Source organism: Cryptotermes secundus, unplaced genomic scaffold (assembly GCF_002891405.2).
Source record: "Cryptotermes secundus unplaced genomic scaffold, Csec_1.0 scaffold1316, whole genome shotgun sequence".
NCBI classification, from domain to species: domain Eukaryota; kingdom Metazoa; phylum Arthropoda; class Insecta; order Blattodea; family Kalotermitidae; genus Cryptotermes; species Cryptotermes secundus.
In genome coordinates, this window is record NW_019732003.1 from 2490 (window position 1) to 21732 (window position 19243).

A 19243-nucleotide genomic window follows, 5' to 3' on the forward strand; every position below is an offset into this window, starting at 1 on the left:
GAGAGAACATTCTTGAGATGGTTCAGAGAAGTCCACGTCTGTCCACTCGTAGAATGGCCTCTCGCATCGGTGTATCACGTATGCAGGTGTGGCGAACTTTACATGATGAAGAGTTATATCCTTACCATGATCAAAGGGTACAATATCTGGAACCAGGCAACCATGCACAGCGTATGGATTTGTGCCAGTGGATAAAAGCTCATCCCGAACTGTTAAGTGTCATTTTATTCAGTGATGAGGCGTCTTTTACCCTGGACGGTGTAAATAATTTACGAAATGTGCATACGTGGTCCCATAGTAATCCGCATGAGATAATGGAAACGAAATTCCAAAAGAGATTTTCTGTGAATGTATGTTTAATACAGTTATGTAGTCGGCTTATACCAGTATGCGCCATGTTACGTCGGCGCTTGCCAGTCATGTGTCATGTATAGTGCTTGGAACCCTAAGGACAAATATGACATGGCGTACAAGTTTCTTTGTAGTTCAATTTAATGGCTTCATATCACTTACAAGTTAGTTTGATGTTACGTACATTATTAACATTACAGAAACCACATGTTCCTGCCAGTTTTAATATGTATTTGGTAATCAATAAGTGTGTAACACCTGTCAAAGTTTCACACTTCTCTGGCCATTATCTCCGTAACCGTTCAACTTTGGACATAGGTGTTTTGGGATATATCGGCATACTTTAACATAAGGAACACCTTCCGAAGTTTGGCACATTCCTCCTGGGACACCCTGTATAAATAAAAGTACTGACCCTCATTTTGATATGCATAATATAAGAATAAACTTAATTATTTTGTCATGAAAAGAGATATAAATTAGAAGTTTCCCTTTGTTTGTGATTATAGCACAAGCTGAAAGACAAGCCATCAACTCAACTGTTCAGGGATCAGCAGCTGATATAGCCAAGAAAGGCATGGTTCTGGTTCAGTCACAGCTGCGGAATATGGGATACACCTCACTGAATCCTGTTGCCAGTCTTGCCTTGCACTTGCATGATGAACTGCTGTATGAGGTAAGCACACATAGGTTTAAATTGGTCAGCAGATACAGACAATGAATGTGAAGATTTTAGGCTTTCATGGCGGTGACTATGAAGAAAGCAGTCTTCTGGGATTTGGCACCATGTATATGTGGTGGCCTGCTTTTACCGGTTCTCATGGTCTCTTCGCTTGCGGATTTCTTATAATTTTTCTTCTACCCTGAAGATGGAGGCGATACGTTCCTCCGAAACGTCGGTTAACACCGCATATACACGGTGCCAAATCCCAGAAGTCTGCTTTCTTCAATGAATGTGAAGTTAGAACCCTTCATCACAGATCCATATCTGCCAAGGACTCTTCTACTGTTCTTCCCCCATTTTCCTTCTCTGTGTGTGTGTGTGTGTGTCTATATATATACTGTGATGTTGGATATTTATGGAGTGGCACCCACCCTACTCCTTGCTAATTCTCCTGTAGGTGACTAGTGGGGCTAATACAGGGATGGAAATGGCATTTGAGAACTGGGTAGATGCTCCAGAGGAGAGAAGCCTTCAGGAATGACAAATACATATGAAAAGGAAATTATTAAAATGAGGGTTCATGAATTTGTTCTTACATGTATCGCTGCTGGGAGCAACATCTATAATGTCTTAAGACAATGGAAATAGCTTCCATCAAGTGAATCGCTCTAGAACTAAGCAGATGACACCTACCTCCATTTCAAGCCCTAGGGCAATGGCAATGCTGTGGTGGATCAGGCTCCTTATGTGACTCAGTTAGCATACCTGTATTAAGAAATGTTTATTTTACTTAGTTTGAATCTATATTGAAATATGGTATTATTTTTTGGTGTGGGGGGCTTAAGGACTCTGAAACTATATTTAAAGTACAGAAAAAATGTCTAGGAGTGATTAAAGGTGTTAATAATAAAGTATCCTGTAGAAATATGTTTGATGAATTTAAGATTTTAACTGTTACCTCATTATATAAATTTGAGATTTTATTTTTATAATAAAGAACAAGATGTATACAACTCAGTATTCTGACATTCACAGCTACAATACCATACATTAACATAATTTGTATGTCCAATTTTGTAATACTGATCGTTGCAAAAAAAAAAAAGTGTAATCAATATGGAAACTAAAATATTTAATGGTCTTCCCCTTGAACTGAAAAATGTTGACAATTTTAATGTTTTTAAGAGGAAACTCAAAAATGATTTGCTGTCCAGCACTTTCTACTCTCTTCAAGAGTTTTTCAACTAATGTTGATTGATGACTAGTTTGTTGATTGGTTGATTGTTTTGGTTTGCAATTTTTATTATTGTGTTTATGTGTTTTATATTATTGACATTTTTCTTTTGGTCTTATGCATCTTTTATTGTTATGTACCTTATAACGATTGTTATATTATCATGATAGATCATTGTGTAATTTTTATGTGACTTTTATATATGATGTATTCGCTGTTCTTTTTTGACATGTCCAATTGTATTCACTTCAGTTATGGATGAAAATAAAGTTGAAACTTGAGGTAATAGTAATCAATGCACTGCTACTAGGGGATGCTGGAGCTGGTGCTTTTGGTGATGGGTATGTCTGCAGTAGTGGTGGAGATGCTATTGCTGCAAAGGAACGTGGTACCACCAATTATTTTGATTGTGTTGTTGTGGAAGTAGTGGTGGTGTTGATTTTTTTCAGCGTTATATAATGATGCTTTCGGTAGTGAGATCTTATAGTGCTGGATGGCATGATGATGAACTGAAAAGGATTTGGAAAGAAGTGGTCATGACCTAGTTGAGGTACTATCCTGGCATTTGCCTGGAGAAACTGAGTGAAACCATGAAACCTCAGCCTCAGCTTGTGTCCCAGCCAAGATTAGAACCGAGCATATCCAAAAGACAAGCCTAGAGAGTTACCTATAGACTAACTTGTTCGGTGGTGTTCTTGGAGGTTGCAAGTGGTTATGAAATGGTTGTTGTCTATGTTAACACAGCAGTAGATGAAGTCATGTTGCGTAATTATGAAGCCTACCATTGCCATAGTAATAATATCAAATTAGCTCCCACTGTTGGTGTGTCAAATGCTATGTAGTATAGTGGTGGTGGTGGTGGTGGTGGTGGTGGTAGTAGCAGTGGTGTTCTGTTTCTTTGGCATCGAAGTCCTCTGTGGCCTATTATAAGAAACCAAGATATGTGATGCTAAGGTTCGTCAGAAAAGATTAATGCTATTTACGTCCTATATAGTGTTTTCTTCTCGATGTGGTTTAAGGTATGCCGTGAAGGTGCAAAGGAAGTGGCACAGAGAATACAAACTGCCCTGGAGAATGCCGTTTCTCTTGCTGTGCGACTTCCAGTTAAAATGAAGATTGGAGACACATGGGGATCCTTACAAGAGATCACACTTTAACTTTACTGAATAAAAATGGCTTGTGACACATCATATCTAGACCAAAATTAAAACAAGGAAGTTCCACAAAGGGGGTTGTGCATTCCAATTTTAGCACTCTTACTCCACCACAACCACTCTGGTTTATGTATGTTGTGACAGATAAATGAAATAAGTGCAAATCAACAAATTTTCTTGTGTCAAAACCAAATGTATAGAGCTAATCAGCTCTTTCGATAGGATAGGATAGGATATTATTTGGGCATAACACAGTAATATGAACTCCTGCAGTGAGAAAAATCCAACGGTGTAATCTAGTCAAAAGTCATTCATTACAGTGTTTTGATGAAATATGATGGCATAAATTCATATTTTACTCTGGAAATGAGTTTTTCTGAGCCAGTGTATTAGCTTAAGAAGCATAATGCTGCATTAGGATTTTATGAACTATATGTGAGACATTTTTTCAGCTTGAAGCTTACACAACGAATTTCCAACCAAAGGTATTTTCAATGACAAATTGTCATCAGTTTTTAACTTGCTTTTATGTTCTACTTTTTAAACAATGTGTTATAATAAAAATGGCAATTTATTATGATTTATAAGAAGTCTTCTCTTTTTTATTCCAATATCACAGCACTTCTGTTTCACACTGAGAGGTCCCACACTTCTCTCTATGCTCACAGACAACCTAATATGATATGTTCCTCACTTCCTTGAGACAAATAGTGAGATATACCTTAAAATAGGTCTTCATCAATTTCCCTCCCCCCCTCCAAAATTCATCTAGCCATTTAACCTAGTGCAATTTCTGCAATTAAGACAATGCTGTTGCATAAAAAACTTGGGATATTCATTCAATAATGTTTTATTTTGCAGTTGTGGGAGTCTCATCTAGAATTGTAGAAACAAGCAGATTACATCAAATCCCAGCACGGGAAATCTATGGTACATAGATTGAATCCCTCAAGAAGTAATGATTGCTACAGAAAGGAACTTATGTTGCAAAAACTTGTTTCTCCACTATCAACAATTATTTGAAAGTTTGCTCACTCTTATCCAGTCCTGATTTTTGTATATACCTTAAGTCATACAACTCAGTGAGGAATGTCTTTTAAAACATAACGTTGGGATTATATTAGACTGACACACACAAAACTGAAAATCTGACAACTTTTAGTGCAGACCTTCAAATACAAAATGTCAATTAAATACAAGGAATAGTTCTCCCTATGTCCTTGATTGAAACAACTGGGCACATAACCTCTATTTTATACAATTCAAGCCACTATTGCATAAAAATGTCACTTTACAAAGTATAGCACCTTCATTATTAGAGTATTTTCAAAATCTCTAATACAAAATCAATATGTTCAGTATTTCTGCTTCACTCATGGCTAGATATTTTGCTTATTTGCTTTCCTAGCACTGATTAACAGGTCAGTTCATGAAACATTCCTCTTCTTCAAGTGGAGGAAATGAGATAAAAGTAGTTTTTAAAATTTAAAGTTAAACAGTAAGACTGCACAATGCACATAAAAGAAATCTTTGAGGACAAAAGAAGCTTTCAGACTGCCAAGACTAGAGTAGGATTAATGGGTTTTCATAAGTAGTCATGTACTTAATACTGTGAAAACAATTCCATTCCATAATAGGCGTGAAACCTCAAGTCAAACTTGACAACATGAAGATAACCTATAAATCAGGGGGGAAAATCTTGGGCATATACATTGCTGAATATAAGAAATGGGATGCAGATGTAAAGTTACTAAGCTCAAAATTCTGTAAATTTTGTTATATGATTAAATCCCTTAGGGATGTAACAAGCCCGCATATTACTCGTATAAGGACTACTTACGTTACATACTTTTAAGTTTATTTAGGGTACGGTTTAATTTTCTGGTGTGGTGACTCGAAAAGTAAAAGGATTAAATTTACAAAAGCAGGTTATACAAATAATCAGTAGTGTGTTGTTATGCGATTGATCAATCAAGGAGGATGAGATGGACAGGGCATGTAGTAGGCATGGGGGCAAAGAGGAATGCATATATGATTTTGATGGGAAAGCTGGAATGAAACAGACCACTAGGAAGACCTGAGTGGACACTGGTGGGAGGATACTATTAAGATGGATCTTAGAGAGACAGGATGGGGTGGCATGTACTGGATTGAGCTGGCTCAGGACAGGGACAAGTGGAAGGATCGAAGGATCTTGTGAACACAATAATGAACCTTCGGTTTCCATAAATTGTTGGGAAATCCTTGAGTGGCTTCACAAGTGGTAGCTTCTTATGGAGGACAAAGCTCCATGGAGTTAGTTAATTAGTCAGTATTGATATTTGTCATATGGGCAACTTCTTAAAGATTTAAACATACTTGCGATTACCAATTCCAAAGGCAGCTGCAAGAGCAGTCAAATACATGGCGCTTAGTGAATTTACTGTAATGCGGATTCAAAAATACGGTATAGAACATTCTCATGATCAGACGAGAATGCTCAGTAAACATGGGCAAAAATATCCACCAAAGTTACAATTCTATTGGATATGAGGTTCTCACAGTGTTGGTTATGAACTATACTATCTCACAGAGGTGGTTTTAAAGAGTGCTGTGTTCTTCTGAAACATCAGATGACTTTCAACGGACTACAAGGCGTTAAATCCCAGAAGAGAGTACCCATGTCATAACTTATCTCTATGTTTTGCAGCATAAATTAGCATGTTAAGAGCTCGGTGCTTGGAAGTGACTCCTGGCACTCCAACCAGTCACATACCATTCACATCATGGCAGACAGTGGAAAATTCCAGTATGGAAAACTTCAACATCAAATAACAATACAAGTCACACTCCACTACACACCCAAGACTCATAACTTCACAATGCACCAACTACTTTACATTCATATACCATGTGCTCATTACAACGCACTTGTTACACCCCACAATTTCTATTATGCATACACCACTTCAGTAACTTCTAGGGGAATATGAATCTGCCAGTAAAAAGTAAAAGTAAAGGTATCCCTGTAACAGGCTGTGGAGGCCCATTGGGTTGTGAGATGTTGAGGTTCCCACATTTTCTAGACAATCAGCTCATGGATGGTGGCAAGGTTGTCAGCCCTACGTGTCTGCCGCCCTTTACCCCCAAGAATATTCCAAGAATATTCCTGGTACTCATTTTTGTTAGGGGCTGAGTCGACCTCAGGGCCATAGTGTGGCTGGAAGGATTAGGTAAATTAAAAAAAAATCCAATGACCTCATCAGGACTTGAACCCGTGACCTTCTGGCTTGTAGCATAGTGCCTCAACAAACTACGCTACTGCGTGCCCTCATGAATTTACTAGTAATACTAAAAATTATCAATACACCGCCGGCAGCCCATTTCCTGCATGTCTACACAGACCTTCTGACGTCAGCTGGCTGCACACACTGCCTCACTTGCAGTTGACCACTTCACCTGCTGGCCGGAAGTCGTAACCAACCCGGACACCACAGACGACACCGTGGCATGAGCCCTGACTGGCTATATATGCCGCTTCGTTTGTCTGCAGACCACCACCAAAAAGGAACATCAGTTTGAATCTCAACTTTTCCACTCCCTGGCCAAGCTGTATGGCATTCAGCTCTCACGGAGAACCACCCAGCATCTAATGGACTAGTGGAATGCTTCCACCAGACGCTAAAGGCAGCCATCATGTGCCATGCGGACTGACACTGGACAGAAGTGCTTCCCCTGGTTATCCTCAGAATCCTCATGGCATTCAAAGTGGACCTGCAAGTGTCAGTAACTGAGCTCGTATACGGTGAGCCCCTAAGAATCCCTGCCTATGTACTGACTCCTACAGCCGGCCCAGTGGAACCATCGCACCTCATCAGCTGGCACATGGCACGCATCAGACCGCTTCCTGCAGCATGCCACGCCTCCCGGCTACATTCATGCAAAATGACCTTCACAAGTGTTCGCAGGTTTTCCTCCAGCAGAACAGAACTCGTCTGGATTTGGAGGCTACCTACACCAGACCCTACCAGGTCCTTTCACGGAGAGAGAAAACACTGCAACTCCTGGTGCACGGCAGGCCTGTCACCACCGTATCAACTGATAAGGTGAAGCCGGCCTACATTCTGATTGACTTGACCCAACCCCGGCCGTAGCACCACCTGCCATGCTGCTACAGCTAGCCACACGAACTATACTCTCCGGTCGCCACATCCATTTCTCCATTCGTTTCAACATCTGAACAACCATCTCCACGGGGAGAGACTCCCACAGTGAACCAAGCTCTAGTCCACTCTAGTCCGCTCTAGTCATTCAGCACGCACCATGGAAGCGACAATACCCACTGGGCCGAATGCCGCCTGGCAACAACGTATAAAAATGCGGACCTCCAACACGATAGTGGGTATGTGACGTAAAGAAATTAATAAAGTCCCTGAAATTAAAAAAGGCCTGTGGAATTGACGGCATCACAAATGAATGCCTCAGGCACCTTCCAAGGCGACCATTGGTTTGCCTAACTCATTTATTTAATCATTTTCTTTGGCTCTCTCATTTTCCAAATACTTGGAAGGAAGCAAAAGTAATAACTTTACCTGAACCTGGCAAAGACCCGAAATTCTCTCAATATTTACGTCCGAACAGCCTCCTGTCCACGACAGGAAAACTATTCGAAAAAGTAATTTTGAAATTACTTCAAAAACATATTGAAGAAAGAGGCCTGCTCAGCGCAAGCAAGTTTGGTTTTCGAGCACGTCACAGCACGACATTGTAATGTATGAGGCTGGCGGACCACGTGACCCTTAATTTCAACAATAAAATGTCTACGGCTGCGGTGTTCTTGGACATCGAAAAAGCCTTTGATACCACGTGACACTCAGGCTTGCTGTATAAGTTATCAAAATTGGAATTCTCGAACAATTTGACCAAGCTTATTGGGTCCTTTCTTTCTCAACGTAAATTCAGGGTTTCGGTTGAAGGCGAAATGTCAACGTCAAGGGAAATGCAAGCAGGGTTGCCACAAGGTTCTGTCCTTCCCCTACTCTTTTTCAATTTGTATATAAATGATGCCCCCCATACACAGGGCGTTCACCTGGCCCTCTTTGCAGACGACACCCGTCTGTATGCGACAGATCGCAAGGAGGGTTTTATTGTTAGAAAACTCCAGCGCGGTCTCAGCTCAATGGAGACCTGGTGTGAACGCTGGAATATCAAAATTAATGAAGATAAGACTCAGGGGATCTACTTCTCTCGTAGTCGTCGACCGCCTGAGTCTTGTCTTACTCTAAATGGACGAAATATTCCATTTGTAAATAGTGCAAAATATCTAGGTGTAATCTTCGATAAGAGAGTTACATGGAGATTGCACACAGCCAAGCAAAGGCCTTTAGAAAATTCGTTAGAGTACATTCCCTATTCAAAAGTGAGCGATTGAGCGCTAACATTAAACTGACCCTCCATAAAGCTCTTATTAGATCCGTAATGACTTATGCTAGTCCCGCCTGGGAGTTTGCGGCAGACACTCATCTAGTGAAATTGCAGCGCCTGCAAAACAAGGTTCTCCGCACCACTGGCAATTTTCCAAGGCGCACACCGACTCGCAATTTGCACATGACATTCAAAATACCTTGCGTATTTGATTATATAACAAAATTATGCAGGCAACAAGCAGAAGTCATACAAAATCATGATAATGAGAATGTTCGCAACATCGGACAAGGCGAAGCCCGACACAGAAAGTATAAGAGGCTTGAACTTGGCGTCGGTCAGGCATACGACCGTTCAAGTGACTAGACTGCCGTGGTAGCGAATACTACTAGAAATAGGACATAATCTGCTGTACTGAGCCTGAACTGACAGAGGCCTTGTATATATAGTACATAGAAGTAGGAATTAAGGCTAAGATTAAATTGTAAATATATGTAAATACTGACAATGGATTTACTAATACATATTGCGACTGACAAATGACAGACCCGACCTCTCGTCAGAGAGGGCGCCCCAAATGGACAGGACAGCAACTTTCATATAAGAAGAAAACATTTGGTCATGAGCCCCCAGCCAGCCGACGCACGGAAAACCGGCCAGCTTGCAGTTACCCGGCCACAGACGCTAGGTAGACCAGCCGGCTCGCAGTCACCCTGCCACCGACCAAGGAAGACCGACGAGCTAGCCTGCTGCGGCCGGAGTGTCGCCGGCGTTCCTCAGGCGCGCCCTGCCTTAGAAATACGGTCCTTTTGAGGGCCCACAATACGTCATCGGTTACCGCACACTCAGGCTCCCTGCTCATCTGTATACTCGTCTAGCAGCAATAAATACTACTTACAGAATCAGTGAAAATATTGTGACGTGCTGCCTGAAAGCAGGACTATAGGACACACAACGCTGCGCAACGGGCAATGAGAACGCATGCTACCTAGGAAACTGCCTACCCAACAGAGGCTGAATTGTTGAATTCCTTCGGCAACGGACAGACCAGCTAACAGCGAAATTCGGATTTTCTTTTTTCTTCTACCCTGAAGATGGAGAAGATACGTTCCTCCAAAACGTCGGTTAACACACTATCTGCACGGCGCCACATCCCAGAAGACGGCTCTCTTTATTGTAACCTTTGTCTGTGTACTCAAAAGAGAAGTAATACAAAAGACGTGTCGCGCTTCGCTTACATCCGGAATTATCGATTTTGGCATTACATTCCATTGCACGATACGACAAGGTTTTGCACCTGATCTATGTTCTTGTTGTGTATACAGTTCTCACTGATCCCTCTTAGTTTCTGCTCTCATGATGTTGTGGACGCTCGTATGAGTACCAATGTTGACAGTATGCAAACAGCGAACAAGATGGCCCAAGCCGTAGCACTGATTATTTGTATGGGGGAGGGGCTATGTTCATATCTCAACCGGGATATTGACTATACTAATTAATGTTTCCGTGATTTTCTTCAGTCCATCCAAGCGAATGATGGGATATCACCTCAAACTAGGCCACAAACGCTTCCTGCAACAAATTTCTAATTCATTATTCGCTGTCATCCTACCATTCGTACCGTCACTCGCTCTGATTTGCGGATAGCGTTGTTAAATAAATTTCAGCGCCATAGCTCAAGCGGTTAGTCGCTGGCTTCGATCCTGGGTCTGGTCAAGTGGGATTTGTGGTGGACAAAGTGGCGCTGGGGCAGGTTTTCTCCGAGTACCTCGGTTTCCCCTGCCAATCTTCATTCCACCAATTGCTCCACAATCACCCTCACCTATCATCTGGGGCTGGTACAATAGGCCAGAAGTGGCCGCAGTACATGGGACTTAGTCCCACCCCACTAGCAATAAAGAAAAATCTGTTATAGGAATTTACGTGATTGTCCCTCCGTGCTACTGGAACAGACATCCCAACAAATTTTGAATGCCAGAATCAATCGTTATGAAACTTGGTACGTATATCATGTTGCCTGAGCACATCTTAATGGCGTAATTCACAAATACCACCCATCAGTAATACCAACATTACAGCATCTCTAACTTCTAAGGCAAAATCTTAATATTTGCTTGAATGTCTATATCAGTCTTCATGAAACTTGGTATGTATGTCATGCCACACGAATTTATCTCAATGGCGTATTTAGTAAACATCTTACATCAGTAATACCAACATTACGACCTCTCAAATTATTGCTGTAATAACCGTAATGTTACTTAAATGCCTGAATCGATCGTCATGGAACTCGGTACATATATCACGCCACCTGAGCGTGACATTTAAATAAATGTCATACATCATAAATCCCTCATATCTGCAATACCATCATTACAGCCTTTTAAACTGTATAGGCAAAGCCTTAATATTGCCTGAACGCCTAAACCAAACTTAACGAAAGTTGGCGAGTTTACCATGCCACATGCAGCCATTTTAACGGCGTACATCATAAATCCCTCCCATCGGTAGCCTACCCTTGATAATACGCAAACTCCTGAACCGATCGTCATCAGCCGTCTTATATACTAGTATTACCATGTCACCTGAGGCCATTCCAACGGCGTACTTAAGAATTTACAAAATCCCCCTTATCTGCAGTACCAACAGTACAGCCTTTCAAATTATTGAAGTAATACCCTTAATATTCCTTGAATTCCTGAACCGATCGTCATGAAACTTGGTATGTGTGCGTGGCATGCTGTCTGAGGTAATCTGTACGGCATACATCATAAATCCTTCAGTAATACTAATATAGCAGCTTCTCAGGCTGTCGAGGTAATAACCTTAATATTACCTGAATGTCCAAACCAATCTTTATGAAACTTGGTATGTATATCATGACATCTAAGGCCATCTCAACGGTGTACATCATAAAATCACGCCCATCAGTAATATCAACATCGCAACCTCTCAAATTGTATTGTTTTGTTGGCTTCACTATTGAGGAGCTTGTTCAAGAAAATAGCGGCTTCGGTCTAGAAAACCAAAATTAACGGCCGTGGGGATCCGTTGCGCTGACCACGCGCACTCTCTATCTGCTAAATTTGGGACTAACTTCGCTGACAAGTGGCGGTCGCCTGGTCGGTATAGTTCGCTTGGGGACTATAACCACGGAGTTTTTTTATTGATTTCATAACGCATACATACTGAGGTTTTCTACTTGCATCAGCTACTTAAACTATAGTGAAAGAAAAGAGATTAGTTCTTCCCAGAACTTTTTGTTTCACATCATATCAGCTAGCCACTTCGAATATAATAATATAAACGATGAACTAAAGACCGGAAAAAATAAAACCTTTTCTTTCGCCCGTGATAAGAGTGGCACGTTCAAGCGCGGTCGTTTTCTTCTCACCTAGGGACAGGTATTGTTAATTTTGTATTATAACTTTTAGCGTTTTAGTGAGCTTAAATGTGTAACAACATATTTGTACATCAATTATTTTGTATACAGTTTCTAAATCTAAGTGCCTGAATGCAACATGTCGCTAAGAGAGCTCAGAACAAATAGCGGGGGCCGTTCCATTTAACGCCAGCAAAATAACATTTGAGTAAGTACGTGTATAATTTCATTGAAAAATATGTCTGAAGAAAAACGAAGCAGAGTGACTGGATTCCTCTAAAAGTCAGGGCCATCAACTGAAGCGTCCTGTACAAGGAAGTCAGATGTTTTGCGCGTATTCGGGAAGGCAAACGAGGGAAAAGTTTACCGTGAAGCTGTTTGTCACCCATAATGCACATAAACATAAGAAAGGCGACAAACCTAAATGACTACCAAAACAACGTTCTACACAGAACTGTTTTAGAATATTATGACAAAGACCAATTCTCTACTGCCAAAAAAGTTCTGCTATCAGTTTCTAAACGCTAATGCTGCTACACATACGTGTGCAGAACGACAAATTGGCAACGCTACGGCAACTCCCTATTCGTTCTCTCCATATGTCAAGGGCGGTCAAGATATGTGAATCGTACTATTGGAGTTACTATGGTTACCTCAAAGCTACTGAGTAAACAATGTATCAGTTTCGCCAAGGGCAGTGTTTTGCTTTGGGGTTTATTAGTATTCCAAAGTAAAAAAAATTCGAAATTTTCACTTGATTTTGTTCCATCTGCAAGAATATGGTGAAACTTACGTCTACACTGGTGACACGCAAAACGCGGAAAAAATCCAGACCTGAAAATGATACTGATATCCTTAGAAAACTAACACATCTTCACTTGCAGGGCAATTTCATAGACACAATAGTAAGTACCATCTGCTTACTAGTCATTATTTTCTTTTAAATTCACAGTAATGCTGTACTACTGCAAATATATTTATCAGTGGTTTTGCATTTCCAGGGTGATATTTCACAATGCAAGAATTTAACAGTTATATATTTACAAAACAATTGTTTGACAAAAATAGAAAATTTAGAACATGCTACTCAGTTGACTCACTTATACCTCCAAAGAAATAAAATCAGCAAGATTGAAAATTTAAATGGCCTGAAAAATCTTAAGAAACTGTGAGTATAACTGTCAGTCTGAAAATATCTGCATCCTCTACTATAACAAAATATGTTTCCCATATGTAATATTTATACAGTTGAAATCTTTCTGATACTTTTTTCAAAGCTCTTTTTCATCAAGATTTGGAATGGCTCTTCAGTGTATTTATGGAGTTCAATTACAATTGTGGGTTTCTTCATGTTTACTTTATCCTTAACTGTACCTCACATGAAGAAATCCATTAGTGTCATGATGCCCACTCAATAGAACCACTTCTTGGAAAAGATTTCACTCAAAAAAGAAGTAACTGCAGGCAGCTCCACCTTGCACAAGGTACCAGGTCTCTGAGAGTTTGTCCTCATGTAGTTGTAGGTCATAATCTTGCAATACTAGAAAGGACTCACTAGTTAGCATTCCTTCAAAAGCTGGGACCCATGACACCAAACAAAGAAACAACACACTGTATGAAGCTTGATCGAGATCATTTCAAAAGTACTGTTATCAGTATTTTATTTTTTTCTTGATATTTTTGAAAGTTCAGATTATACAGCACTGAATGCCGGGGTTAATGCGTAATTAATTAGAAAATGTGGAAGCAGGTGAGACTTATTGTTGTTTCTTTTATATATTTGGAAGTGTATTTTGAGTATTTTTGATAGGAAGGGTTGAACTGATACTAGTTACGTTTTTTATGATCTCAGTAGTATTATTTAACATATCTGTATATTGACTTGGTACCTTGTACTGTTTTTATTTATGTGTTTTGTTTGACTTTTCCACATCCTCTGAATGTATTTCTAGTATTGGATTTATGGAAATAAAGACTACTACTACTACTTAATTTGAAGGTATTTATCAAGGCACTATTCTTAAGGACAATCCTAGAACATGGTAACCAGAAGTACTGGTAAGTCACCATAGCCAGATCAAGTAAGTACATGGATATGTAATAAAGAGAAAATATCAACTAAAATATACATGAGGGATTTGAGGCTTTTACAGCGGTGGTGTTAACCACATATACACACTGCCAAAACCCAGAAGACTGCTTTTTTCAAAATATACATAATCTATAAATCTAATCAAACACCAGTTCTTACATCATTAATATTAATTAGTCAACCACACTCATCATGCTGGTCAACCATGTAGACTAGAGCTCATACAATTACTGTTGAGAATGCCTGGTAGCCTATTATGGCTTCCCTTCCAAATGCAGCAGAAAGAAATTATTGCTCACTGGTTATTTAGCTGATAACATCAATGGATGGCAATACTGGAAGCTTGCTGGTAGTGGTGACTTTACTAGACTTATGTTAAACCTTGTTAGGATAGCAATTTTCTTTGCCAAAATGTGAATCTGACATCCTTAATACAATGCAGGAGTGCTACCCATTTGACCATGAAATTTAGTGGAGATTAGTAACAGCTCAGTGGATACAGGCATCTGCTGCCCTGATCAATTTCATACTCACCTCAGATGACCAAATTATTTTCATCACAATATCAGGAATTTCAGAGCTCACAAAACTGAAGCCTTCTATTTTTGTCATCTTCAAGATGTCCATGGACCAAACTTAGAATGTAACATTTAAATTTATATCAAGACAGATTTTTAAAGGAACACCAGTAAGTTTTTGCTGACAGATTATGTTTGATCAACGTGAGCTAAAATGAAATCCCTCCAACAACTTTTGGTGCAGCCCCTCAATGCCAATGTAATGAAAATCTATTCAGAAATTTCAGTGTTATTACATGCTGATAGACATATGCAACTGTGTGCACACACAAAGACTTCCTCTCTCCCTAATATTTAGTCACAGTACTGCCATTGCTCAGGTGTGTAATAATATTTCCACCAACTTTAGTCTAGCACATGAAACGCGATTCTTAAATTTCCATCTTCTCAACATCTCCTTTTACTACCTCTAATATTTTGTCTCACATTCTCTTCTGATACTTTATAACTGTTCAAAGCTCAGTGGTTATTATATGTACTACCTGTTCCAACATTACAAAAACTCTCCACAGAATGTATTTGTTTCATATGATTCTTAGAATAAGATGGGATCATTTCTCTTAATGGGGTTAATTTGTTTTAGCATACTGAAGACACAAACATGTTTTCTGTAAGTGAGGAACTGTATGTTTAAATATTATGTTGCATTAATATCACAATCAGATCTTGCTTTTGTAACAGTCCTAAATACTTTTACCAACAAATGGTGCAGTGCTCCTAGCTGACCCTCTTGTTAAGCTGTGACACAAGGTGGCAAGCATACTGACAAACTGTTCAGTCTGAAGAGCTGCTATTGCTATCTCCTGTCTATGTACTCACACAGACTAATATACTGAATAGTGAAATTACAAAATTTTCATTTGTATTCATAATAAATAAGAACAATGGAAATCAATTATGGCTCAGAATATTTCAAGTTATACAAACAAACAAAAAAAAACCAAACAAACACAAACAAACAAACAAAAAATGAAAGTAGGATCTGAGGTTCTCACAGCAGCGGTACTTCAAAACTGCATCAATCATTTTGGTATATGGTATTTATAAGCTATAACGACCACAGCTGCTGAAAACTAGTGATATGTATGGTAACATTTATATGCTAGTTAAACCTGACCATTTCCTTCCATCATTAAAGTATTCTTCAATGTAGAAAAACATTTATGTAAGTCATTAAGTCATAGCCTATGAAACTTGCTTGATACTCATTTATGTACATATATAAACTGACCAAAATTCAGACATACAATATTTGTGCAGATACTTAGGACACAACTGTATAGCTGTGATTGAGGGATTAGACAAGCTTTACAATCTGGAAGAGCTGCATGTACAGAGACAGCAGCTGCCACAAGGAGAAACTCTACACTTCGATCCAAGAACTATGAAAGGGCTCGCTGTAAGTTACTAGCAAAAATGTGCACAATGTCAAATTCTGTAAACAATTTTGATATTGAGAACTATACTTTACAAGAACAATTTGTAAACTGAGAGTTTCGATCTAAACATAACAAATTATGCATATTTCAGAAATTGTCATTACTTTCACAAATCTTGGAAATCAAGTACCACAGTATTTCATGCAGTGAAAACTTTAGAGTTGTCTCTATTTTTCAGAGATGTCTGCATACTTTGGATGTTACTAGTAATGGAATGACATCAGTTGCTGACTTAGAGTGCCTAAATGAACTGAAATGGTTGATTGCTCAAAATAATTGTCTCTGTGACATCATGGACCTAACACGGGTTGTGTCCCAGTGGAATAACATCACCAGTTTGGAGTTAGAAGGCAACCCAGTCTGTTCACAACAAAAGTATAGGGAAAGACTCATAACATGTTCCAACAAGTTAGGTGAGTGGGTACACAGATGTCATATGGTTGTAATATTCTGACAGGAGAACGGTTATGTTATGCTAATACTAGTAAGTTAACGGTAGTTCAATTTTCAAGTTCCATTTCAGTTAACTTAATAGTTTATGCAAAATCACAAATAATTTCCCTTTAGATGCAGAACTGTTTTACTACCATACTTTAATTTATGTTATTATAAGCTGATGTTCAGTCTGTGTACACATACTGTATAATAATCCTTGACTGTTTGGGACCATACACATTTCATAATCCCAGAAAGTGGCATGGGTCAAAATCCTATCACTTCACTGGATGGTTCTATCTACTTTACTTATCCTATGTAGAAAGTATACATTTTATGCCTTAAATTTCATCAAGTAATGAATATGTTTTTGGACATTATCCATCGTCTTGTCTATTTTTAAAAAACCGTCCTGTTTCTTTTTTTAAAACACGTTTCAGGTAAAACCTACTCAGTTGGGTCCAATAGATAAGAGCTAGCCCCTAGCTAGTCTGGAGATAGGGGCTAGCTCTTACCTATTGGACCCAACTGAGGAGGTTTTACCTGACGGGGACAGAATCCAGTCTACGAAACATGTTTTAAAAAATACACAGGACAGTTTTTTTTAAAATAGACAAGACAATGGATGTCCAAAAACATATTACTTGTAGCAATTTACCACTGTCACAAACTTTTAGATCTTTTATAATCATCATGTTTGTAAAATGCTAATACTTGTAAAAGTCATATATTTTTCCAAGGCTACTATCATGAAGTGGCTTAAAATGGTGATATCATACACCTACCTTCTTCCCCTTAAGAAAGGACAGTAGGCTAGAGAATGCTTTGTGTTAGATTTCTATGTATCTTTATAAACTACAGAAAATTTCACATGCCTAGCTACACTGATGTTACTTAACGTTCAACAAGAATCATCTTAATAACGAGTTGCATGTTTTTCAAAGTGCTATACTCACATAAAATTATAAGGAATCTGCATTAATTCACCCCTCACATATTTATATAGCTGTCACGTTGATGCTATCAATGTGAGGTAATTGGTCTCCAAGGGCATAATGTTTTCACTATTATGGGGCACATCTTGTAAGGGGAAGGGGGGACATTTTTAAAGCAAGAGGATTTTTTTCAGCTTAACACTGACAAAGCCGATTTCTAGAGAACACTTTAGAAAAAATATATATAGCAAAATACTACACAATCTTTGTATTAAACAAATGTGTAACATTTTATTTTACTGCTTAGCATTGCTGGATGGGAAACAGATCAGTGACGCCACAAGGGACTTTCTCAAAAGACTGGAAATCAACAAAGCAGGGCATAAACTGGTTTCAAATCAAACACATGTTAACTCCACATTACCTGCAGATATCACGAGTGAGTTCCGAGTTTATTTTATTTGTGGAACTTTATTTAAGCAAGTCTTTATAGCAATCACTTTACACTTTGCCCTGACCTATTTTTCAGGTCTAACCAAGAATTTTACTCCTGGGGTGACAAACTCAATAACACGTTCCAGCGTCCAAGATGCCAAACTTAAAGAACTCTCATGTGATTACACAACCAAACTGTCCAAGTGCTTTATGTTCCCAGCTTGGAAGGCATATAAGCTATAAACACATCAAATAAATGTTAATACAACACTGGGCTCATTGGAGTTAACATATATCCGAGAATGAGTAAATATTTCCTTTTAGAAACAAAACTACTATTTTTGGCATTTGCTGCATGACACAATTAGGGTATTGTAACAACAATGACTAGATTCCATACAAACATTACAAATTACTGAAGTGTATGAGCAGACGTGAGTTTACTACATTTAACTGTTTTGCATGGCAAAGGAATAGAACAGATGCAACTTCAAAGTTTAAAGTATGGCTGAAATATTTTCTAAATGACTGAATTGTGGATGGGTGAAGTATAAACAGGTGCAGCAAACCAACCACTATTACTAGTGATATTCCAACTGCAATGTAAATACAGCATATCAACAATAAAGACAATATTACTGCACAATTCTGCCCATCTATCAACGCTTATTTTTGGAAACTGGATCTGTTTCTGTCCTCAGGTGAGGAGATACTCAGTTGGGTCCCTTAGAAAGAGCTAACCTCCATTACTGGACAACCCTGACAGATTCATGCAGCTATTTAATCACCTGAGACCAGGCTAATTCAGCAGAACATAACAAGATCATCATCATCATCAGTAATCTGTAAGACGACAGGTCCACAGTCTCTTCCAAAACAATTCCTCCACTTAATGCGATCTAGAGCTTTCTCCTTCAAATGACAGTATCCTCTTCTGTCCCCAAGGTCATCCAGCATCTTCTTACGTCTTCTTGTCACTTCTATCCACCCCTCTATCTTTCCTTCAATAACTTCTTTTAGAAGGCAGTTTCTGCGTAAAACATGACCAATCCAATTAGCCTTCCGTTTTCTTATTTCATGTAGGATATTCCTCTGCTCACTGACTCTAATTAACACTTCTTCATTTCTCACATAATCGGTC

At 39.0% G+C, this 19243-nt stretch overlaps 2 protein-coding genes across 4 annotated transcripts; both read left to right on the forward strand.

Annotated features, from left to right (window-relative positions):
• Positions 1-859: 859 nt before the first annotated feature.
• LOC111867523 (DNA polymerase I, thermostable-like) lies at positions 860-3983 on the forward strand. Its single transcript, XM_023857486.2, has 2 exons — positions 860-1027; positions 3269-3983. Exons 1-2 carry the CDS (start codon positions 929-931, stop codon positions 3404-3406), a joined length of 237 nt encoding a protein of 78 aa, XP_023713254.2. The 5' UTR covers positions 860-928; the 3' UTR covers positions 3407-3983.
• Positions 3984-12617: 8634 nt separating this feature from the next.
• LOC111867526 (protein phosphatase 1 regulatory subunit 42) lies at positions 12618-18940 on the forward strand. Of its 3 annotated transcripts, XM_023857494.2 has the most exons (6): positions 12622-13093; positions 13190-13356; positions 16119-16257; positions 16476-16710; positions 17975-18106; positions 18197-18940. In XM_023857494.2, exons 1-6 carry the CDS (start codon positions 12968-12970, stop codon positions 18343-18345), a joined length of 948 nt encoding a protein of 315 aa, XP_023713262.1. In that variant the 5' UTR covers positions 12622-12967; the 3' UTR covers positions 18346-18940. The 3 variants fall into 3 exon arrangements, with proteins under 3 accessions (XP_023713261.1, XP_023713262.1, XP_023713263.1); XM_023857493.2 differs by having other exon boundaries at positions 12618-13093; positions 17975-18940; XM_023857495.2 differs by having other exon boundaries at positions 13005-13093; positions 13173-13356; positions 17975-18940.
• The last annotated feature ends 303 nt before the right edge of the window (positions 18941-19243 follow it).